The 24,933-nt window shown below is 40.7% G+C and overlaps 1 protein-coding gene across 1 annotated transcript in view; it reads right to left on the reverse strand.

The window, feature by feature from the left end:
- Nucleotides 1-4,634: 4,634 nt before the first annotated feature.
- LOC103276379 (E3 ubiquitin-protein ligase TRIM4-like) overlaps nucleotides 4,635-24,933 on the reverse strand; it is a 21,762-nt gene continuing 1,463 nt past the window's right edge. The window contains exons 2-7 of the mRNA XM_021706860.1: nucleotides 24,077-24,127; nucleotides 16,715-16,810; nucleotides 15,773-16,003; nucleotides 11,174-11,196; nucleotides 10,810-10,907; nucleotides 4,635-8,427 (exon numbers count right to left, since the gene is read on the reverse strand). Of these exons, the coding sequence (XP_021562535.1) occupies nucleotides 7,841-8,427; nucleotides 10,810-10,907; nucleotides 11,174-11,196; nucleotides 15,773-16,003; nucleotides 16,715-16,810; nucleotides 24,077-24,127 (1,086 nt within the window). The 3' untranslated portion in view covers nucleotides 4,635-7,840. The remainder of the gene's footprint in view (nucleotides 8,428-10,809; nucleotides 10,908-11,173; nucleotides 11,197-15,772; nucleotides 16,004-16,714; nucleotides 16,811-24,076; nucleotides 24,128-24,933) is intronic.

A 24,933-nucleotide genomic window follows, 5' to 3' on the forward strand; every position in this document is an offset into this window, starting at 1 on the left:
AAAGGGTGTGCAATGGGAAGATCACGGGCTTTGGAGTCAGATAGTCTTGAGCAGGGTAAGGCAAGTGAGGTGTCTAGAGTTCAAAACTTAAGGAGGCACTCATTCTCAGGGTAATGTAAGGGCAGAGATTGCATCTGAAGGTGTGTGCTTCCTTGAAATTTGTACCCCAGTTGACTTACTTGCCTCACTCTAGTCCCAGCCCTGGTCTTGAGTTCAGATCCTCACTCTACCTACACTGCCTCCAAGGCCTCAAGTGGGCAACTTAAGTTCTTTTTTGTCTTATTTTCTTCTGCAAAATGGTTACTATCATCTACCTAACTCACAAGATTGTGTACTAATTAAATGAGATATATTAAATATCTAGCAAATTGCCTTGAATACCACAGGTGCACAATAAAATTAATTTCCTTATCCTCCCTACCATACTCTCCAAAAAAAAAAAAAGGTGCAACAGGAGAGGTAGGTAGAAACTAGATAATAATAGACACTTTTTTCAAATCGCTAAGAGTTTGGACTCTATTGAGAACAGAGGTTCTCAAAATATAGTACCCATACCAACAGCACCAGCATCAGAACTTATCAGAAATGCAAATTTAGAGTTTTTGAATCAGAAACTCTGGGAGTAGGAGCCAGAAAACTGTTTTAACAAGACCTCCAGATTATTTCAATGTGCACTAATGTTTGAGAATCACTGCTGTAGAAAAACATGAAAACAACCTGTAGGATTTTAAGAAAAAAAGGAACATGAAAGAATTGAAATAATAGAAACATAACTAGATGTGACTGAATGGATGAGAAAGATTCAAGACAGACAGCAGTCTCATTAGGAGTTACTTTAAATATGAAGTTATTCAAATCTGATCAAAAATAATGGAAATGAACATCAATAAGATAAAGGCTAATTAAGATAAATAATTATTTGGATAGCAGAAATAATGTAATGTTGAAGCTTCTTGAGACAGAGTTTATATCACAATCACCTCTATACCTGCAGAGCTTGGGAACTGGTCTATCACTGAAGATTATCAATAATTGCTTGGTTTTTAGAGTGAATGAATCCAAGATATGTCCTCCTACCTATATTTAAGTGATATAGTTGAGTATGATTTTTTGTTTGTAAGAAAAAAACTTGCTCCTTTGCACAGGAAGACAAACAAAGGAGGTCTCCTTGGCCCTTTATATGCCAAGAAAACATAGCATTAACTTGGAATTTTCTTCTTTGTAAAATTCCTGTCTTTAGTGTCTAATGATAGCAACCTTGCCAAATGTGAGTTTCAGGGAATGGGGGACATGAGAATTATTGAATCCAAGATAACGGCACCTGGTTTTTCTTGCCAGATATGAAACAATATGTGAAGTGCTTAAAAGACCAAACTCAAATAGTGAGTGAAATCACTGCCACCCAAAGATCATGACCTTCTTGGGCATATAAAGGGCCCATGGGGATGGTGCTTGCCTGTGCAGTTCTTTGCCTCTCTGTCCTCACAGCTATAGTTGAGTCTCTGTATAGAGACACTCCAATAGTCCAGGCTAATAACCAAACTCTCAGTTATATCCCACTCATGTCCTTCCTCCTGTGCTTCCTCTGCTTCTTACTCTTTACTGGCTGTTCCAATATCACCACCTGCATCCTCCAACAAACGGCATCTGGAGTTGTGTTTACCATGGCTGTTTTTACCATTTTGTCTAAGACTATCACTGTGGTTCTAGCTCTCAAAGCCACAATACCAGAGATAAATACAGGGCAGTGGATGCTATAAGACTAATTATGTCATTCCCGACTGCTCACTGTAGTCAAAACTACAGTGATGGAAAATATATAGGGGTTGGAAGAGCATATGGATAACTACAAAGGGGAAACACAAGGTAATGTTAGGGTGATGGAACTGTTCTATATGGTACTAGAGTGGTAAATGCATAATTCTATGCATTTGTAAAATCCACAGAACTGTATGCCAAAAAGAATGAACTTTAATATTTATATACAAATTACATTTTTTAAAAACAGGATATTGGAAGAATTCCAGGAAGAAATACAAGTTATGAGAAAGAGTCCAACCATATTACAACTATATTACATAACCCCCTTGAAGATGATGAGGTGGTAGGGAAAGGAACTGAAGTAACTTTGGCAGTGTTTAGATGGGAAAAAATAAGGTTAAAGGCAAAAAGAATCGTATATAAACACTGCGCAGTACTCTAGTTGGTAAATCCCTTGCTGGACACAGATGAACAATTCTGAACCTGCTTTCACGTATGCTGGGGCTATGAACGGATGACAGCTGGTGAAAACTAGGTTTCTTACTATCAGAAAACAGAACCACAAATAAGGAGGGAAGGCTAGAATGAATCTTGTGGGACCGGATTACAGTTAGAGACATCAGTATTAATTTGTTTAGCTGAATATATATAGAAATAATTACAGAAATGTGTATGTACCTGGATTAGTACATGCATGTGTATCCTATCTTTGTCCACTGAGAGACGAACGATACCCAGTTGCAATGAGCTTACCAAGTGCCCAGATCTTGGTTTCTAAATACCATCCTGCAATAAAAGTAACAAAGGACAGGGGACCCCAAAGTTGGGATCTAGCCAAAGAGATCTAGCGGGTTCTTGGCTGTGCATGAAAAAAATTTCAAGGCAAGCTGACAAAGTAGAGCAAAAGTAAGTTTATTGAAAGGAAGAACAGAAATGCTACTCTATGAACTGAGTAACCTCCATATATCGCTGAGTTACAGTTGGAAAACGAAAGCAAAGGTACAGAAATGACAACAGGTTACTCCATAGCCTTAGCCGAGCTATCGAACAGCAGCATATAACGCTGGGGTTTTAATTTTATAGTTAACTCTTGCTTACATGCTAATCAAGAAATGGAATATTCACGAGTTTCCTGAAAAACAGGTGGGGAGTTCTAAGAATTGAGGTTCCAGCCATTTTGCTACATAAATGGACAGGGTTGGAACTGTCATGGTGCTGGAGGGTATGTCATCTAGTACGCTCATGTTTTATAGTGAGCGGCAAGGTTGCAGTAGCAACAAATTAGTTGCCATCTTGGTTCTAGCTGGCTTTAATTGGTTCTTAACCACATCCTGGTTTTTCTCTGTGGGGTCTCAGACAGTAACCTACGGTCTCAGTTTCTTGAGATATTAGCTTTGCTGTTCATCCTATGAAACTACTCTCAGTGCAACTCCTATCTCAAAAGTAAACAGGGCTTTTTGGAGAAATGGTGAATTCTAGGATTGGGACAATGAAAATAAAAAAGCCTGGGGTAAGCTTTAGTGCCAGAAAATAAGGAAGTGTTCAAAACAGAAGAATGGAAACATGTTAAAGGAACACAAGAGTCAAGCTGGAAGAGTTCCTAATGGCCAAAGCTGGAATACTTTGAGCAAAGTCATATGATAATGAATTACAGCCTAAAGGATAAAATAAATTTCCGTGAGCCCACTCTGATATAAATGACTGAATAAACAAATGGGAGAGGTCTCCCACACTGAAACATTCCAAATAATGTCCATAGGTCCCCTCCTCCCTCACTCTCCAGCTCCCTTGAGCATAAGCTGGATTTAGTGAATGGCTTTTAAAGAACAAATGTGGAAAAGGAAAAATGGAAACCTTACGATAGAGAAAGCTGGAAAGTGCTACCTTACCCAAGTGGTGGAGATTAACATCACCAGTGAAAAGCCTCGCCATCCAAGAGGGAGGCCCAGGTGCTCCCAGACACCCATACATCCTAGGCCCCAGGACAGCGGCCCAACCAACAACTGGCATGCAGTCCTGCTCTGGGATCCACCTGGTCGGCACTTCCAGCCTCCCTTTCTTTTTTTTTGTTTTTTTGTTTTTTTTTGAGTTGGAGTCTCACTCTGTCGCCCAGACTGGAGTGCAGTGGCCGCTCCCGGCCACCGCAGCCTCGACCCGCTGGGCTCCGGCGATCCTTCCGCCGCAGCCTTCCAGGTAGCTGGAATTACAGGCATGCGCGACCACGCCCAGCTGATTTTTTGATTTATTATGGAGATGAGGTCTCGCTGCCCAGGCGGGTCTCGAACCCGCGGGCTCAGGCAATCCACTCACCTCAGCCTCCCAAAGGCGCGGGATTACAGGCTGAGCCACCGAGCCCGGCCCCAGCCTCCCTTTCTAAGAGCCCAGAGGTCTCCAGAGTCCATGGTGCGCTAAGACCTATTTCCACCTGCCTTTCTGGAGCCAGGCCAAATAAACGGATTCCTCTGCCTCCGCGCTTCCTCTCTCTTCCCTCTTCCCCACCAGTCAGAGAACAGGGGAAGATGGACGCTCGAGCTCTGCCAGACAGAGCCTGGAGCACAACAGGGCTCAGGGCAGGCAGCCCATGAGGACACCACCAACTTTGGAGAACCAAGGAGCATAAGCCTGGATCTCAAGCCACTGGATACAAGGGGTTGAAATCCGAGATGGTTGAGAGGGCCCAAAAAAGTGTAAAATAGTGTTTCTGGGAAGCTTTCATTGCTGTTTCCAGAGCAAAAGTTCCTGTGGTAAAATAAGCTCGCAAAATGCTGCATAATAAATACTCCTCCTAATGAGTCAAATTTACATAGTATAGATTCAGATAAATACCTTGGTAATATTGAAAACTGTATTAACAGAAAAGCCAAACTCTGTAAAACATTTTAAAGAGATTTATTCTAAACCAATATGAGTGACAACAGCCCTGGGAGAAAAAAACACAAACCCAAGAAGCCTTGAGTAGGTGGTCCTGAGGCGGTCAGGTCACAACTGTTCTATACATTTTAGGGAAGTAGAAGTTACAGGCAAAGTCATATAACAATACATGAAGACTATACGTTGGCTTGACCCCAAAACACAGGATACCTTGAAGCAGAGCCTTTTACAGACTACAGGTGAGTTCAGAGATTCTTTAATTTGTAATTGGTTTAATAAGTAAAGCTTTATCTAAAAATGTGGAGTCAGCAGAAAGGAATGTTTAACATGAGGAAGTCTGTTAACCCATACACTGGGTCAGAGTGACCTGTAGGGATGTGACTTAAGCCTTGTCTGGCACAACCTTAGCTCCTGTTTACAATTTGGTACTTCATTGTCACCGCGTCCGTTTTGTTAGTCATGGTCTCTTTTTTTTTTTTTAACATTAATGCTGGTCAGTTGTGTCTAAATCCCAAAAGGGAGGGGGCATATCTAACCTTCAACCTATAGTGGCAAGGAACTCAGTTTCTCAGGTTTCTCTGGAATCCCTTTGGCCCAGAGAGAATCTGTCAGTCTTCTGTCAGTCTTAGGATTTTATCTTTAGTTTGCAACTGGCAGCTTATTCTCAATCCTGTTTGTACATCAAAAAGTATGGTAAGTTTGTAGGCTTGTTGAGTTTTTTTGTTTTGTTTTGCTTTTTAGAAAATACAACTAGGTCCCATCCCATACCTAATGAGACCAGAGGGGACAATATCAAGACTCAAAAACCCAAAGAATAAAGTAAGATGAGTAAGGAAAAAAAAAGTGTTCTCAGTGGGAGATGCAGGTACTTTGCAAGGGAGTATAAAGGGGACTCAGGAAGGCTTCAGAGGAAAAGATTTGGGACTGTTTCCACCAAAGATGCGAAGGGAAGTTGAGGAATAAAAAGAGTTTATTACGTGGTTTAAAGAAACCACCTGAAGCCAGAGAGCAAGAATTTACAGCAGAATCAATCAGTCGTTCAACAGCCCAGAAGGAAGAGTGGAGGAAAGGTACTGATGATTCCAAAGGACTAGAAGTTAGTAAGACAGGTGCTGGAGAAGTCCTGATGGGCACGTATTATTCATTTCCTAGAGCTGTCATAACAAAGTGGGTGACTTAAAACATTAAAATGTATTGTCCACCCTCAGTGTTGAAGGCCAGAAACCAGAAATCAAGCTGTTGGTGGAGCCATGCTCCCTTCCAAGTTTCTAGGAAGGGATTCTCCCTGGCCTTTACCAGCTTCTGGTAACCCCAGATGCTTCTTAGTTTGTAGCCTCATCACTCCAATCTCTGCCTCTGTCTCCCACAGCCACCTTCCCTCTGTTTTCATCTGCCATTTTCCTGTGTGTGTGTGTGTGTGTGTGTGTGTGTGTGTGTGTGTGTGTGTGTGTGTACATGTATAGATTCTTCCTTCTTCTTATAAGGCTACCATTCATATTGGAATAGGACCCACTCAAATGATCTCTTCTTAACTTGATTACATCTGCAAAGATCCTATTTCTAAATACAGTCACATTCACAGGTAGGACTTCAATATGCCTTTTGGGAAACACAACTCAACCCATAACATCAAGTATCATGGGAAGCTGAGAACTCAAGAGAACTTACTGAATGCTGGAGCTGCTCAGGCTCAGGAAAGCAGGAGAATCAGTGCTTGTAGGAAATAAGAGAAAAAAATTCTATGCTTTTGTCAAATTTCACAAAACTGAGATACTGTAAGATGTTTCACAGAGATACTGTAGAATGTTCACACTTTAGTATCAGGGTATGTCAGGCTACAAGTAACCAAATGCAATTAAAATTGTTTTATACAGCCAGGATGGGCTGAGACATAGGAGGTGTTAGGGAAGGTACTGGAAGTTTTATAAGAATCTTCATTAAGTGACTGTCAGAAAGTCTTTATTGAAAGTCTAGAAGAAAATACATTGAAATGTTAGTAGTGGTGTTAGTAGTAAAGTTATGGATAACTTTAATTTATACTTTTTGTATATCCCAAGTTTTCTACAATAAGTACACATGACTTTTACAGCCAAAGAGAAACAATCACTATTTTAAAAATGTCTATCCAGTAACTATCAGTCCTCTGAATACATACAATCTACAGCAGAAGGGAACATACACAGGATTAAAACATATATTAATAACAAAATAGCCTGAAACAAAGATGAGGCGAAGCTCACTCAGCATTTCATAAATGCCTTCAAATAAAGATAGAGTAGAAAAGAATGTGTGCTTTCACCTTAGACAAATCTGGATTTTAATCTCAACACTCCCATTTGCCAGCGACACAATACTAAGCTAAAGAGTTCAGTTTTTTCCTTTTAATAAGATTTTAATTTCCATTTCACCGAGCTGTGGAAAGTCATGTGCAATAGCATTATACGAACAGGTTATGTAAATATTTAACTGTTTCTCAATATCCTCATGACATTAATAACCCTGTACAAGTGATATATGAACTTGACACACATACAGCGCAGTAAACAGTTGAGGGCAGAGACATGGTCTGGAAGAAGGGAAGAGCAGTGTGGGCAGAGTGAGGGGAAATTTCCTTAATTTCCTGAGCCAGGAAAGCAGGAGAATCAGTGCTTGTAGGAAATAAGAGAAAAAAATTCTATGCTTTTGTCAAATTTCACAAAACTGAGATACTGTAAGATGTTTCACAGAGATACTGTAGAATGTTCACACTTTAGTATCAGGGTATGTCAGGCTACAAGTAACCAAATGCAATTAAAATTGTTTTATACAATAAGGGAGTAATTACCTCATATAACAAGTTTAGGATTAGGAAATTTCAAAAGTTTAATGATGGCATCAAAGACTGTTTCTTCTACCTTTCCACTGTTCATGTGTTCTCCTTGGTTCCAGCACAGCTGCTAACATCAAAAGTGGGGCTGTCTTTCCAAAAATCTTATTTAAAAGCTACAAAAATACTCCCCAGAAACACCTTTGAAAATTTCCTGTCCCGTTTCCATTGGTCAAAATTGCCCCCATGGAACTGCCTCTTCTGAAGCACATGAAAGGTGAACAACAAACAGTTCAATTAGGGAGACCCAGGACAGAGACACATGAAGTGAAAGAGGACCAGGGGATATATAGTCCCGAGCTGGCATACAGGGACGGGATTTTGAGCAGGAGAATAATAGCCTCATTTCTTATCAGTCACTGGTAAGATGACTAAAGCTGCTAATGGACTCAACCAAAAGAATGGCCGGACGCGTGAGACAAAAGAAAAAGAAAAAGTATGTAAGTGTACTCCATCCACAGCACTGTAGAAGGAGACACTACATGCCCCATGATCTAGGTAAACTCCCACCCGCTGAAGAGCTGGCTCTTGCTTGGTAGGAATTCCAGAGAGGCTTGTTAGGGGCCGATAGCCACCTGAACTGCAATAAATAGCCCAGATTCCCACATTGGGGGACATTCTTGACCTATCAGTAATCCCCATGACATCCTCCCGACACACCCCCATGGCAATCTCCAGGCCATCTCTAGTCTCAACCTCCCAGTAATGTTTCCCTGAAGTGAAAACGTTTTTTCCCAGAACGCAGGGTAAGTATTGGAATCTCTCTGCAAACTGTGTGTTTGTCTGAGAATTTCTCCATCCAGCAAAGTAGTTCCATGCTGTAGAAAATACTGGCCAAGTACTGGCTGATGCTGTGTTTTTCACACATCTTCCTTCCTGAGAGAAGACAAGTTTGGGATGAGCTGTGTCTTCAGCTAGGCTTACAGCCACTGCAGAGAAAATAAAGAGCTGAGATAAACAATGCAACAGCTTTTCACCAGCCCTCTTCCAGAAACGTCCCTTTCCCAGCTTCAGTTTCATCTTGCTCCTCCCAATAAGTAATTAGAGATGAGACTCCTCACTGCCTCCCAGGTGATTTTCGACAGGGCCTGGCAGGCCACAGTGTGGCCTTTAGCAACCTGAAAGTATCATTTCTCTTCTTTAAGAGGCAAAGCCCTAGATAATGGGGAGCTCATTATTTCATGGCCCAGCATAAAATTTGGAGAGATGCTAACAAATTCTGACTTACTGAATCAAAACCGTAACCAGCCAGGCACAGTGGCCCATGCCTGTAATCCCAGCACTCTGGGAGGCCGAGACAGGCAGACTGCTCGCACCCAGGAGTTCAAGACCAGACTGAGCCACAGAGCGAAAACTTTCTCTACAAAAAAAAATAAAAAATTTAAATTAAACATTTTTTTTAAAAAGTCAGGCATGGTGATGCTGAGGTGGATAGATCTCCTGAGCCCAGGAGGTCAAGACTGCCATGAGGCATGATTATTGTGATCATGTACTGCACTCCAGCCTGGATGACAGAGCGAGACCCCAACTTAAAAAAACAAAACAAAACTGATGCTCTTTTCATTTTTTAAATTCTTTTTTTCTCTGTGTGTTTAACTTTGCAGTTTCCACTGCTCTGTCTTTAAGTTTACTCGTTGCTTCTTTTGTAATGTCTAATCAACTATTAATCCTAACCAGTGCATTCTTTACCTTAGTCACCATAATTTTCATCTCTAAAAATCTGATCTGGATCTTTTTTTGTACCTTTCATGTCTCTTTACAGAATACAGTTATATAATGTTTTAGTGTCCTTTTATGCTTATTTTAACATCTAAGTCAATTCTAGGTGAGTTTCAATTGATTATTCTGATCATCACGGGTCACTGTTTTCCTATCTTTTTGCAAGCTTGATAACACAATACTTGGTGAGATGCCAGACATTGTGAATTTACATTGTTGGGTGCTTTTTTTTATTCTTATCAATTTTCTTGAGATTTGTCCCGGGGTGCAGTTAAGTTACCTGGAAACAGCCTGATCCTTTTGGGTCTTGCTTTCATGATTTATAAGGTAGGTGTGAAGCTGTACTCAGTCAAGGGCTAAATATTCTCTTCTAATGATGCAAGGTTATCCTGAGTAAGCTACTCACTGCCCCATGTCTGGCAGATAGGAACAAGCACTGTTCTTGCTAATCACTTTAGAAGCTTCTTTCTTTAGCCTAGAGTAGTTTTTTATAGGCCATGCAGATCAGAACTCTGCTGAATTCTCAGGAAGTTCCTCTGTAAATGGTCAGGATTCACCCTCTGTAAGGCTTGCCCCTCTCCAATACACAGTTCAGTACTCTGTGAACTCTCACTGCTTTGTCTCTGGGGACTCTCAGCTCCATTCCTCAACTCAGTGAGGAATGGCTCTACCTCAGTTACTCCACCCTGAAATGGCCTGGAAATTCCCTCAAGGCTGTAGGCCAGGGCATGGAGCTCACTTCGTTGGTCTCACATTTCTTAGGAATCCCTGTCCTTCATTGATGCTCAGTGCTTTGAAAACTATTATTTTGTGTATTGGGAATGTTTTGGTTTTGGTTTTTGTTTTTAGCTGTTGCAGACAAGAGAGTAAATCAAGTCCCTATGACTCTAGTTTGGCTGGACGCGGACATCCACCACGTGGTTCTTCATCAGGGCTGAGCACAGGAGAACAGCCTGCATAGCTTTCAAAACACACATGGGCCTTGGTGACTCCCTGGAGATCCAGTGAGCTCATTTTCAGTCTTTCCTACACTCCTCTTCTCAACTTCAACCCCATCTTTCCCCAAAACACACCTTATGGTTTAGCTACACTGGATACCCTCCCCTCCGTTTTTTCCACACCTTCGCTCATGCTGCTGCCTCTGCTTGGAAGAGTATAACCCCATTTTCCACTTGACAAACTCCTTCTAAGCCTTCAAATCTCAGAACTGTCACCTCTGCTGTGAGAACCTTCCCACCTCAGCCTCAACAGAGCTCTTCCTTTGTACTACTGTCACATTTTATTCCTACCACTGACAAACATTACCTCCTACTGTATTATGGTAAGGGATATGTGTTTGCCTCTCCAATTTGCTTATGAACTCTTAGAAAGAAGAGAACAGGTCTCTTTCTTTTTGTATCACTGATACCTTGTAATACATAGTGTGTGTTAAGAAAATGCTTCTTGGATGAAGCACATTCCCATTATTACCATTTTTCCTGACATTCCTATTAGCTGCATGCTCTGTTTCCTCTTTCCTTTCCAGACTTCTCTGCTTATTCTCTTCCTTGGAAGATTTCTAGGGAGCCGCAAGTCCTAGAAATTTTGCTCACCTTGGAATCGCTTCAACATTTCTTTCATCATTGGAATCTGGCATGGTGTCTTCACCCTTAGAACTTCAGGGGAATAGTTCACATCCTGGGTATCACTCCTAAGAAAGTACAGAAAGGTCACTCTTCTTAGGAGACAACTAGGGCAGCCAACACTCCCAAGTTCTAATCACAGGTTCCCAGTCCAAAGCTCAGATCACTTTTGCTCCCATTCCTCCTCGTAAAAGTCAACAGTAGAATTTTTCTTCCCCAGACGCCCTCAGCACGTGCTGGACTGATCTATGGAGCCGAGGCGTTGTTTCCCCTCTGCTCAATCTGTAACTTTATGACTCCATTCTGGTCCCCACAAGAAAGCAGGCGCCCATACCTGGTCAACACATCTTTTGGATTCTGTGAAAAGAAGAAAAAAATAAGTTAAGAACCTTCTCCTCGAGAGCTGGTACATAACTTTGTAAGCAGGAATTTTCTGTCAGTTGCTTCTGCTAATGTCACATACAATTTCCTGCTGCCAAAGCCAATGCTTTGACACTGTCTAGGCCTCTCTTTTCACGTGACCCCTCTGCACCGTCTGACAGTGCCGACCAATCCCCTTCTCGAGCCCGTGCTCTTTCTTCCTTGGCACTATCTCGTCGTCCTTCTCCCTCAGTCACAGAGCCAACTTCTCTGCCTGCCCTTTGGCAGCATTCCAGCAACTCTCGCTTTGACCTTCTGCTCTTCTCCTTCCACTAGTTTTACAAGCCTACTTTCAATTTATAATCACAAGGGATACTTTTATAGTGACAGGGTCCAGAGAGTTTTTTACGCAGGTGAATTTTACTACACTTTAGGGAACTGAAAAATCCCTATCCTAAGTTGTGACAGCAAAAGGAAAAGCAGAAATTTTTCCCAAATGATTTTAAGAGACTAATATAACCTTGTTCCTTAAGGTATTAAAAGAAATATATATATGTAAAAATTATAGACCCATTCACTTAAAAACATGGAAGCAAAAATTCTAAGTAAATTATTAGCTAACCAATGCCAACAGTGTATTTAAAAAATACAGTTCCTCCCAAAAACCTTTAACCAAGTCTAATCATGAGAAAAACATTAGCCAAATTCCGAGAAACATTAGCATCCTACATAATACCTGACCAGCACTCAAAACTGTCAAACTCAACAAAAACAAGAAAATCCTGAGAAACTGCCACAGTCTAGAAAGACATGACAACTAAATGTAATGTGGTGTCCTAGATGGGATTTTGGAAAAGAAAAAGAACATTAGGTAAAAACTAATGAAATATAAATAAACCATGAACTTTTTTGGGGGGGTGCCCCAGTGATAGACCTTTATCTAAACCATGAACTTTAATTAATAAAGTATTACTGGTTCATTACTTCTTACAAATGAACTACACTAACGTAAAAAGTTATTAGGGGAAGCTGGGTGAGGGGGCATGTGGGAATCTTCTCAATATTTTTGTAAATCTAAATCATTTTTTTAAAAAAACTGGTTAATTAACATACAGAAAGTGCTCAATCTCACCAGTAATCAAGAAATGTCACCCACCTTCAGGAGAAGAAAAGGGGTGCTGATTAAGCAAGGGCATGAGATGACATTTATGTACCTGTTAGGATGGCTAAAATTAAAGATCTGACAATTCTAAGAAAAGGTGAGGATACGGAGCAAATGGAACTCTAACACATGGCTATGATAGTGTAAACTGGTACAACCACTTTGGAAAATGGTTTGGAATCATCTACAAAAGCTGAACACACGTGCCCTGTGTCCACGAATTGCTCACAGGTAGAAATGTGTATAAATGTGCACTAAAAAAAATGTGTTCAGGCATAGTTATAACAGTTTTTATAACACTAAAAACTGTAAATAACTCATATTTCCCTCAAAAGTAAAAGGAGGCCGGGTACAGTGGCTCAAGCCTATAATTCCAGCACTTTGGGAGGCAGAGGTGAGAGGATTACCTGAGCTCAGGGGTTCAAGACCAGCCTGAGCAACATGGCGAGACCTCATCTCTACAATAAATCAAAAAATTAGCCGGGCATGGTGGCACATGCCTGTGGTTCCAGCTACCTGGAAGGCTGAGGCAGAAAGACTGCCTGTGCCCAGTAGGTTGAGGATATGGTGGCTGTGAGCAGTGTGCCACTGCACTCCAGCCTGGGTGACAGACTGAGACTCCCACTCAAAAGAAAAAAAGTAAAACAAATAATAGGATTTGGTATAGTAATACAATGGAATACAGTACTACAACAGGGTTTCTCAACCTCAGCACTATGACATTTTAAGCTAGGTAAGTCTTTGCTGGGAACTGGGGGTAGGCATATTCTGTGCATTACAGCATGTTTAGAGCACCCTGTACACACTATATGCCATCAGTAACCACCCCTAAGTTGTGACAGCCACAGTATCTCTACATTGCCCTCTGGGGCAATCAACATGGTGGAAAACTACTGATGTATAGTGATGAAAACAGTTATCTACCACTACCTACGATAAGGATTCATCTCACAAGCAAAACACTGAGCAAAAGAAGACAAACATAAACGTGTGCATACTGAAAGATTCTTATTCAGATACAGGCAAGACAAAACAATACTGTAGGAAGTCTGGAGGGAGGCTACCTTTGAGAAGAAGGGAAGGGGTATTGACTGGGGACATCTGGAGACTTCTAGGATTGTACTCATGTTCCATTTCTTGACTTGGGTGGTGATTACATCAGTGGCTCACTTGGTAATCTATCAAGCTTGTAATTAACACATTATTCTCTATGTAAGTTATACTTAAAAGACTTTTAATATTTATTATGACAATAAAAATAATACTTGTCCAAATCTATGGAACACAAGTTAGAATAATACTTAAAGGTAAAAGTATAACTTAAGTATATATACCAGCAAACAAAATGGTAAATATAAATAAGCTAAGTATTCCAACTCAGGAAGTTGAGTAAAGATACCAGACACAGCAACTCACATCTATAATCCCAGCTACTCAAAAGGATCACCTGAGGCTAGGACTTACGAGTCCAGCCTGGGAAACATTGTGAGACACCATCTCAGATAAATCAATAAAAAGAAGTTGAAGAAAGAGTACAGAGGAAACCCAAAAACCAATTTAAAATGATAATAAAAAAGAGCACATATTAATGATTTCTCTGCAGTATTACTTATAATTGTGATAGTACTAGAGGCAATCTGGGTATCCATCACTGGAAGAGAGGACTGGTAATGTGTGGAGGATATACACATGGACTAAATATATATGGCAAAAGGGATGAATCTTAAAAGCAGAGTGCCCATGGCAAAAGCAAGAAACAGAATGCAACAAGAACTCAATAACTGCATAAATCAAAAACAGATAAACATAAGCAACACTACATATTTTACAAAAGCACTGTGCTAATAAAAAGAAAAAAATCAAGCACAATAAAATGTTTTCTATTTTTTATGTTTCTAAGAAGAACAGAAGTGGATTATGGGGTGAAAGTGAAGGAATAAATGAAAAAGTAGATGAATGGGTGGACATATCAGTAAAATAAGTTCTCTCTGGTTCTCATATTCTATTATCATTTCTTTAATAATTTCCATAACCTTGCATTTATGTTTGTTGATATTTTTTAAGCATTCTGCTTGTACATATGTATCTTATAGGTTTCAGTTTCTAATTAGATGTTAAAACTGTATTTTAAAAATTGTGTTTCAATGTGTTATTTCAAAGATTCTGTTATGGTACATATTTTGTATATGTACTTTGAACTTCACTGCTCAAGCATGTTGCAAAGGTTGTAGACAATTCTTGGAAATCATTACATTTAGATATCATATAACACCCAACTAGCAATTTCTTACTGATAACTGGTGGGTGGGTGAATCCATGATTCTCTCTTCCTTAAGAATAGAAAAGAGGCCGGGCTCAGGTGCTCAACTGTAATCCCAGCATTTTAGGAGGCTGAGGCAAGTGACTGTCAGAGCCCACAGGTTCAAGACCCCCCAGGCAACTTGGCAAGACCACGTCTCTAAAATAAATTTAAAAATTATCTGGATGTGGTAGCGCGCACCTTGGAAGGCTGAGGCAGAAGGATCGCCAGAACCTAGCAGGTTGACACTAGGGTGGCCATGAGCGTGCCACTGTATTCTAGCCTGGGCAACGTTGTGAGACTCCAACTCGAAGAAAAGAAAAGAAAAGAAAAGAAAAGAATGCTGTCTCCTCATGAGAAAAAACAGTAATGGTAGATTAAAGGTACTCATGAGAACACCTTTCAAAGATTCTTTCATCTTCAGTCACATTATGTGGAGGAAAGAGAGGTTTTAAGGGATCTGAGACCCAAGGTGAATTATTTCATACAAAATACACACACACAAAGAAAAGACAATAACAAACACAGGACCCTCTCCTGAAAGGAGTTATAAGGGCACTTTACTATGGGGAATGTAAAGGTAAAGATTAACTTAAAAAAAGACTTTGATAAGAAACTGGCCCTAAAGATGCAAATTTAAGTGCTGAGCTAGAATTATAATCCTTTAAAGGGTGCTAGAGCTAGATACTAGAAATTACTTCAACGTACTGATCAAAGTCTGGGGATATGGACAGTTTTATCAGGCGATAATTGTGATAACTAAAAATTAACAAGAAAGGTAAATTTCTCTTAACTGTTGATACAATTATGTATTTCTGGCTTTAATGCTTGCTTTGTTTTAATGTTTAACAAAGAATTATAAATGTACAAATAAGATGAATGCAAAGGTTTTGGATGTGCTTCAGATTCTAGATAAACTGTTGGACCAGAGCTGGGGGGAGGGATGTTCTGTGCATGGCAGCATGGTTAGAACACCTGGTACACACTTTTCAACTGACAGCCCTTAACTGCCAACAAAGAGAGGATACTCTTCTAGTGAATCCACTAATCAGGAAGACCATTCAGCCTCAACTAACAACCCCAAAAAAGGGAGCTTATCTCTTGCATCTCACCTGAAGCAATTCCAGCGTGGAGGCCTGGCTCTTCTCCTCCACCTCTAAGATGAGCTTCTTCAAGGAAGTGATTGTCTGATTGAGCCTTAGCATGTTCTCACTCAGTTTCTGCTTTGTCTCTTCTTCTTCTTTGCTCAGTCTCTGAAGAAACAGTTGCTCTTCTTCAGTCAGGAAGTGGTGCAGCTTTGAGAACTCCATGCTGATTCTCATTCGCTGATTCTTCATCTTCTCCTATGGCCAAACCAGAATTGCTCATTCCTTGTTCTGCAGGGCCCTTCCTCCTAAACTCCTTGCACATGATTCCCCAACAATCCATGGTCTTTTCCATCCTAATCAACTCCCATGGAAAAGCTCCTGCCTACCCCATTAGAAATTTCTATTACTCTTTTACTTATACCTAGTTGGTACCTTTGTACTAATCATTTTAGTATTCATTTACTCTTCCTAACATTTGAGTCTCCACTACTGACAGAAATGCCTTGTTTGTATACTTCTTAAACTAGAAAACACTTTCACACCTACTATTTAGTTGAGCCCTCAGAGTACCTGTTTAGTTTGCTAGTTCATTAGGAGAAAGAGTGTGTGTGTGTGGGGGGGGAGAGAGAGAGAGAGAGAGAGACCCTGAATGAGAACGAAAGAGAGCGAATGAATGGGAACAACAAACATCGATGTGGACATGGAGAATTTGGAAAGTAAATTTATAAAAAAATAAGGAGGATGAGGTACTACCTTAAAGTAGAGATATGAGAATGAAGTATGTGGAGCTCACATCATCCAAAATCACAAGTCAGTAGGGACAGATACTTCCTCTTCTACCACTTCATCTGCAAAGGACCCAGTAACGGATGACACCCTGAAAGCTCTTTGCTGTAAAACCCCAGAAGCAGCCCCAGAATGAAAAGACCTCAGGGGCAAGAAATGTCCAAATGTTTCTGCTATTACCTTCCACTTTGTAGCGTTCTTCACTTCCACGTCCTGTAAATGCATAGCTTTCTTCATCATGGCTATGAGACTACATCGAGACTTAAGAAGTTTCTCCTGCCAGCAGAAACACACATAGGTAAGAAATCACTTCTCGAAGTACGTTCGTTTTATAAGAGCTAAAAGTCACCTAAGTCAAACAGGGAATAAGGCTGAGAAAATGCTGAAGACGGTCACGGGCCTATAGTAGGAACAATTCTGGTTAGAATTCATCACAACGCTATGTTGAGTCTGCCTAGTAAACCGGCAAAAACTAAAAGTTGCTAAAGGACTCACAAATATCTAGTATTGACAGGAAGAAGTCCTCTGGCACAACAGTAGTAGGAGAAAAAAAGGGACCATCTTTTGAAGAACAACTGGCAGGATTTTACAAAATGTGCATAATCATACTTCTAATTATCTATCCAACAAATCGCTAACAAAAATAATCAATATGTAAAGAACATTCACTGTAGCATTATTCATCATCCACAATGAGGGGTTATTAAATAAATTATGGCATATTGACATCCTATATCAATTTCAGGTAGCTTTATACATTGATATAAAATACATATCATATTATGCTAAAAAAAGCTGTAAAACAATATATATTACATAATTCTGTTTTGAAAAGAGTAAATATGTGTCTGTGCACATGCATGTTTATGTGTATATTTGTATGTAAACAGAAATGTAGAAGGAAATATACCCAAGTATTAACAATCACTATTTCTGGGGAAAAAGAGTAGCCTGAAAGTTGAGTCGGGGGGGTACTAGAAATTTTATATATTTGTTTTGCTTTAATTTCTACAAGAGGCATATAGCATTTCTGCAATTAAAAAACCTGAATAAGTTATTAAAAAATAAAGCAAGGCTGAGCACAGTGGCTCACAACTGTAATCCCAGTACTTTGTGAGGCCAAGGCAAGAGGATCACTTGAGCCCAGGAGTTTAACACCAGCCTAGTCAACATAGTGAGACGTCATCACCACCAAAAAAAATTTTTTTTGCTTAGCGTGGTGGTGTATGCCTGTAGTCCCAGCTATTTGGGAGGCTAAGGCAGAAGGATCACCAAAGCCCAGGTCAAAGCTGCAGTGAGCTGTGATCATGCCACTGCACTCCAGTCTGGGTGACAGAGTCGGACCCCAAATCAATCAATCAAAAAAAAAAAAAAAAAATATATATATATATATATGTAATATATAAATTAAGCAAGGCTATCACACTGACAAAGCAGGCTACTAACAGGCAGCACCTGATAGCAAAATGCCAGACACAGTTGCAGAGACAAATGCAGGCAGGTTAGAGAAACATACCAGAGAAAAACCAAAGGGAACTGATGACCAAATGGCTGTAGGGGGAAGAGATCTAGATTGAGCTCCTAGGTTCCGGTTTGAGTAACTAAACGGACTGCAGGTGACTTACCAAATCAGAAAACGTAGAACGATGAGCAGTATGCAAATGAAAGTAAATAAATATGACTTGAATAAACTGAGTTTGAGATGTCTGTGGGACATCCAAGTGGGCATGTTAGCAGTTATAGTTAATAAGAGACCCGGGCTGTGCTGGGTACAGTGGCTCACACTTGCAATCCCAATGCTTTGGGAGACAGAGGCTTTAGGATTGCGTGAGGCCAGGAGTGTGAGACCAGACCTGCAACACAGAGAGACCCCATCAGACCCTATCTCTGAGGGAGGGAGAGACGGAGGGAGAGGAGAAAGAGATCTGTGGTGCAGAAGCAGATTTAGGGTTTAAAGTACAGGTAGCAGTTTGAAGCCATGGGTGGGAAGCTACGGGTGATCACCTAAGATTCTACAGAGTAAGAAGAGGATTAAGGGCAACGCCCTCGGGTCCCTTCCCACCGTGGGAGCTTTTCTGTCCTTTCAAATCCTGCTTTCTAAAAAAATAAAAAAATAAAAGGAGAGGATCAAGGCTAGACCTGGGAAGAACTACATTTAAGGGGTTGCAGAGGTTGAAAAGCTTGCATCAAAGCTAAGATGGGCAGCTGGTGAAAAACCAAGAGAATGGCTTCCTATATACCAAAGGAAGAGAAAATTTTAATTGCAAGACTAATGAATAGTGTCAAATGCTGAAGGGTACCCTAGGGCAACTTTCTGTAAATCTGAATGTATGTCAAAATAAAAAGCTAAAAGAAAAAAATAGGCTAGGCATGATGGCTCAAGTCTGTAATCTCAGCACTTTGGGAGGCTGAGGTGAGAGGACTGCCTGAGCTCAGAGGTTCGAGGCCAGCCTGGGTAACTTGGCAAGACCTCATTTCTACAATCAATCAAAAAATTAGCCGGGCGCGGTGATGCATGCCTGTAGTTCCAGCTACTTGGAAGGCTGAGAGAGAAGAATCGCCAGTGCCCAGCAAGTCGAAGCTGTAGTGACCACGAGTGTTTCACTGCATTCCAGCCTGGGTGACAAAGTGATACTCCAACTCAAAAAAAAAAAAAAAAAAAAGAAAAAGAAAGAAAGAAATGAATAAAGAAATACGCTGTGCAATTTTAAAATTCTTCCCTAGGAGAATAATAATAACTAATCTGTATAACTTTCTTCCAATCATTTACAAATGACAATGGTTAAAATAAAGTCAAAAAATTTAAAAGACTGAAAACACCAAAGTCAGCAAGGAGGTGGAGTAACCGGAACACTAATACCATGTTGGTGAGTGTGTGAAATAATATAACCATTTTGGGAAAAGGTCTAGCATAATACTAAGCATATATTAATCCTATGGCACAAGAATTCTACTCCTAGGCCTCGGAAAAATAAAAACACATGTCCACAAAACCTGTGCAAGAACATTCATAGAAGCTTTATTCATAATCACCAAAAGCTGGAAACAGCCCAGGTATCCTTTACCAGGAAGAGGGGCAAACTAACTGTAGTACATTTACATAATGAAATACCACTTAGCTATAAAAAGTAACAAATGACTGACACACAAAATAGATAGATTTCATTATCAATATGCTGAGCAAAAGGATCCTAATTAAGAGTACAAACTGTATGATTCCATTTTTATGGACTTGTGGAAGAGGCAAAATTAATGTGTTGGCATAAAAAAAACCAGAACAGTGCTTGCATTGAATGGGGGTGGGAAGAGAAAAGAACTGGGAAGGGTATGGAGGAACTCCCTGGGGCGGTAATGCTCTATATCTAGAGAGGGGCTTGGGTTACCCAGTTGAATACATTTGTCAAAGCTCAGTTGACGCACACCTAATATTTGCATATTTTATTGTATTAAATTTTGCCTCAAAAAATACCATAAACAAAAGTTAAATGTTAAAGGCATGCATGCTAAAGTATTTTGTTTGCAAGTGAATTTTAAAAGCGTTAAAAGAAAATAAGAATTGATGGATAGAGAGATATAGACAGAGATGGACAGCTAGATGACAAACAAGCAGAGTAAAATGTAAATGGCAGAATCTAGGTGTGGGAATATTGCTGTTATAAAAACCCTTCTAAGTCTGATGTGTGCTTAAAACTTTCATGGTAAAATGAAATAGGCAAAAAAAATTAGGTAATAAAAGGCATTTATACAGTTCTGTTAAATGGCACAATATCACCAATGCTATTTTCTTTCTACTATAATGTTTTCTAACATTATAAAATCTATTTACTATCCCTAGTGGTTAACAAATAGGTATATAGCCCTGCTACTCAGTAAGCTATCTCATGCAATTTTACTTCTGTATTCAAGTATAACTGCCACTTTGTCATCACTGTCAAATTTGATGTATATGAGGCTTGTAATTTGACATACAGCTCCTTTAAATAAGACCAAGCTTTTCACTTTTGCTTGATAATAAAAGATATCTTTTAAACAGAGATTTTCAATTTTTCAAAATACCTTTTAACAATTCCAGTACGCATGAATTATCTCATACGACTGTACTCTCTACTATTCAAGACTCTACCTAAATCTTTTTGAATCCTGCCACAGTTGGGATCTAAACTTGGACCTGAGTTAACTTGGCAACCCTCTGGGAAATTAGAAAACACCTTCCCTGCCATAACAGAAATTGCCACAAAGTGACGGGGGACACCAAACATTTCAAACCTATAAAATGAAGACAACTCAACTAAATGTCTCTTAAATACCTTTCCAGCTCTTAAGTTCTGTGAATTTTGGTTACTGTGGCCTCTGCACACAATACAAAGCAGGTAGGTCTACCTCAAACCTGTCTACTTGCCATTGCCACTGCCACTGCCTAACTCAGGCCGCCACTGTCTCTCATCTAGACAACGCCAACAACCTGACTGGACGCCCTGCTTGCCACGCTGTCCTTCACTCACACAAGATCCACACAGCAGACAGGGTCATCTTTCCAACACCAACCGGATCTCTCCTCCTCACCAAGAAAGCTCAAACACTGTACGGGGCCCAACATACACCGGCCCCGACCCGCATCTCGCACTGCGCCTCACACTCCTTTTCCCTCTGCTCTTGGCACTCCAGGCACAGCCCCTCTCTTAGCTCTTTACATAAACCCAGCTCTCCACTACCTCAGGTCTTCGTATTTACTGTCCACGGCCTGGGATGCTCTTCCCACAGTTCCTCAGCTGGCAGAGTCCTCCTCCATCGAGTCCACTGAGATGCCACCTCCTCAGAGAAGACCGTTGCCTGATGAAAGCCCCTGCCACTTCGCTAGCCCAGCACTTTCTCTCACAGCACATATCACACCCTGTGATCCCTCACTTATTTGTCGGTCAACTGTCTGCCTCTCTCTCCCAGACTCCTGGACTGTGAGCTCCACGGAAAGCCTTCACCTGTCTTAATCCCCACTGGATTTCCAGTGCTCTGACTGTGCTATAGGCCAGTGTCCAACACAAAACCGGTGCTCAATCAATGTCTGTTAACTGAATTAATAGAATGGCGGGATTCGCCTCTAGAATCAGAGGATTAAATATTGGCATAAGGAAAAAAAAGAGCTGTGTGTGGAAGCTTTTTGCATGCAAATAATTTGCATCCTAAGGTTTATGAAGCTATTTCTCATTGGTTTTTTGTTTTTTTTTTATTCTCTCCCCACCACCAAGGGCATAGGATGGGGATATTTTCTACGAATTTAGGGGAACACTCAACTTCTCCAACTGTCCAATTTTTAAGACATAGTTCATTCATCTGAGTATGTGTTGAGAATGGAATCCCTTGGAAACAGGGTAACTCCACCCAAGAGCAACTCAGGGTTTTTCTAACTAACTTGGGATTGGGACAGAGTGAGCAATAGACACGTGGAGCAGTGACTAAGCAGAGGAGGGCAGAGAAGGAGGCAGACACTGAGGCAGCCTGCCAAATGCCCATCTCCTGAACACTTAGCCCACTCCAGTGCAGCCCTGACCCGCTCAACCTCATCCTGCTGGACCATTTTGCTTAATCCCAAATCCTGTCTCCTCCAAGCATTCTTCTCAGATGACGTGTGGCAGAGTGGATAGTGTAATGGGTCAGGAGTTAGAGGACCTCACTTCGAGCTTGGCCACTTCCTTGCCTTGTGACCCTAGGCCAGTAAGTGCACATCTCTGTGCCACAGTTGCCTCATCCGCAAAAGGAAGATAAGAGAATCCACCTAACAGGACTTTTGTGAGGATGGAAGAATCACAAGAGAAACCATGCCAAGAAATGTGGGTGGTGCACAGCAAGTCATCAATTGAAAGCTATTACTAGCCCTTTGCACTCGGAGACATCTTGTGGACCAGCAACTTGACCACACTTTTTTTACAAAACAGTGAAAAACAAATCAACAGTACAGCATTGGAGTCAATTATTTTATTGTAGTGATATTTGGCTTGTAATTGAATTTTAGATATTGAAAAACTCATTTATGACAAAAAAAATCAAAACTCTATGTATTTTTCTAGTGTGTGGTAATTTGTGAAACAGTCACTGACACACATTGCAGGTCCATCAATACATGTTGTGCAAGAGCATTTGTGTGCTGTCTTCCACCCAGTGTTTTCCTAATCGAGCAATGTAGTCTCATTTTCTTCTTCCCACATTAACAGTATGTAATTTATTGTCCAATCTGTTGTTCAAAGACGATGTGGAAGGACACACTCGTGATTCCTGAAAACCTCAAGGATGAGTTAGATTTAAATTCATCTTTGCTGCTGCTTATAACTCTCACTTTTGTATCTTCATTTTGCCATAGTTCTGCAAGCTAAAACTTCTAATTGTAAATTACAAAATCATGAAATAAAACTTATCAAAAGAATATTTTTACAATTTTTTTTTTTACAATTTTTACTCTTCCGACTAAATATACTTGATCTGTGCCACTCGGTACTTCAATACAGATCTGCCTTCAACTTTGAAAGTCTCTTTCTTTTAAGACTACAATAACGCTGAGTACAGTGACTCAAGCCTGCAACCCCAGTACTTTGGGAGGCCGAGGTGAGAGGATTGCCTGAGCCCACGGGTTCAAGACCAGCCTGGGCAACATGGTGAGACCTTGTCTCTACAATAGATCAAAAAATTAGCCAGGTGTGGTAGCACATGCCTGTAGTTCCAGCTACCTGGAAGGCTGAGGTGGAAGGATTCTCCAGAGCCCAGGAGGTCAATGCTGGGGTGGTCATGAGTGTGCCACTGCACTCCAGCCTGGGCAACGGAGTTACACTCCGACTCAAAAAAAAAAAAAAAAAAGTCTGCAGTAACTTGCTTAACTATCTTGTCAAGTTATGCCATAAGACATGAAGGGTACACCCACTACTGTCCTTCTTATACAACTGCTCTTTATCACTACCTTCTGTTACAAAGAAGTATCAGCGCCACTGTGAAAGGACTTCACACATTCTTTCTACATGATGCCAGCTGATATGCTTTTACAAATATCTCAGTATATATTCCATCTTTTAATTTGCTTTCTTGTGCAATTTGAATGGAAAACTTCAAGGACTTGTACATTTTTTGAAAAATTTGTGTTTGCATAAGTTTGTCCTGCATAATCACCAGCAAACTCTTTATGTTGCCTGAGAGGGAACATCCGAGTGGTTTGCTAGATTTATTATGTCCCCTCAGAGGGATTATCTGAATGCAAAGGACTGATATTACCATTATTATTGTTAAAGATTGAAGACTTAGAGGCTATGTTCTCCTTTCATACTCATCCACTTGTATTTTCCTCAGCCCTCACCCACAAACTTACTTTCTCTTCTATTTCTCTGAAAGGTTCTCTCCGTCTCTTTTGCTAGCTACTAACTACAGGCGTTTCTCTTCGCACTTGCCTTTTCTAAATCTCTGTGGTCCCTCTGGGAGACTCTCACCTGTTTCCTCCTCCAGCTCCTAACAATCGACCACATTTCTTCATCACCCCAGTCTTGCACTAATTCAGGCCTTTATTACCTCCTGCTTAAAATGGAATAACAGCAGCCTATGTGGTCTTCTCCTCCATTTATCAACAAGGATGCCAAAGAGTACTTTCTAAAACAAGAAATGGGTTGTATCATTTTCTGCCTTAAAACCCTTTGATGCGTGGGTTCGAGACCAGCCGGGGCAACTTGGTGAGACCTCCTCTCCTCTCCACAATAAATAAAAAAATAAAAAAGCCGGGTGTGGAAGTGCACACCTGTAGTTCGGGCTACTCGGAAGGCTGAGGCAGAAGGATCCCCAGAGCCAGCAGGTTGACGCTGGGGTGTCCGTGAGTGTGCCACTGCACACCAGCGTGGGCAACAGAGTGAGACTCCAACTCAAAAAAAAAAAAAGAATAAAGAAAAACCCTTTGATGACTCATTACCTGAAAGAGAAAGCTCAACCTTTTTGGAATGATAAACAAGATCCCTCATGACAAGGCTTCTGCCCTTCTCTTCAAGCTCAACTCCCACCAGCCTCCCTGCCGAGTTCCATGTTCCAGAAACACCGAGCATCTTCCAAGCCCTCTCACACACCACATGCCATTCCACACCGCATTTTGAAAGCACTGTCCCTTTGGCCTGAAATACCCTCTCCCCTACCTGTACTCACCCTTTAAGAGCTCACTTCCGTTTAGAACCTCCGTGAAGCCTTTTCTCACTCCTCAATCTGATCACTCCAACCTCAGACCGTCTATATAACTGGTAAATACTTCAACAACTCTCCTACGCACATTGAAATTAGTGGTCTACACGCTCATATTTCTTACGAGTCAAAGCACCTGTCTTTCTCATTCATTTATATCCAGATTTCTAGAACAACGTTTGGCACATAGTAAGCATCAGTACAGG

This window comes from Carlito syrichta, unplaced genomic scaffold (assembly GCF_000164805.1).
Source record: "Carlito syrichta isolate Samal-C Ts95f unplaced genomic scaffold, Tarsius_syrichta-2.0.1 Scaffold316167, whole genome shotgun sequence".
Lineage (NCBI taxonomy): Eukaryota > Metazoa > Chordata > Mammalia > Primates > Tarsiidae > Carlito > Carlito syrichta.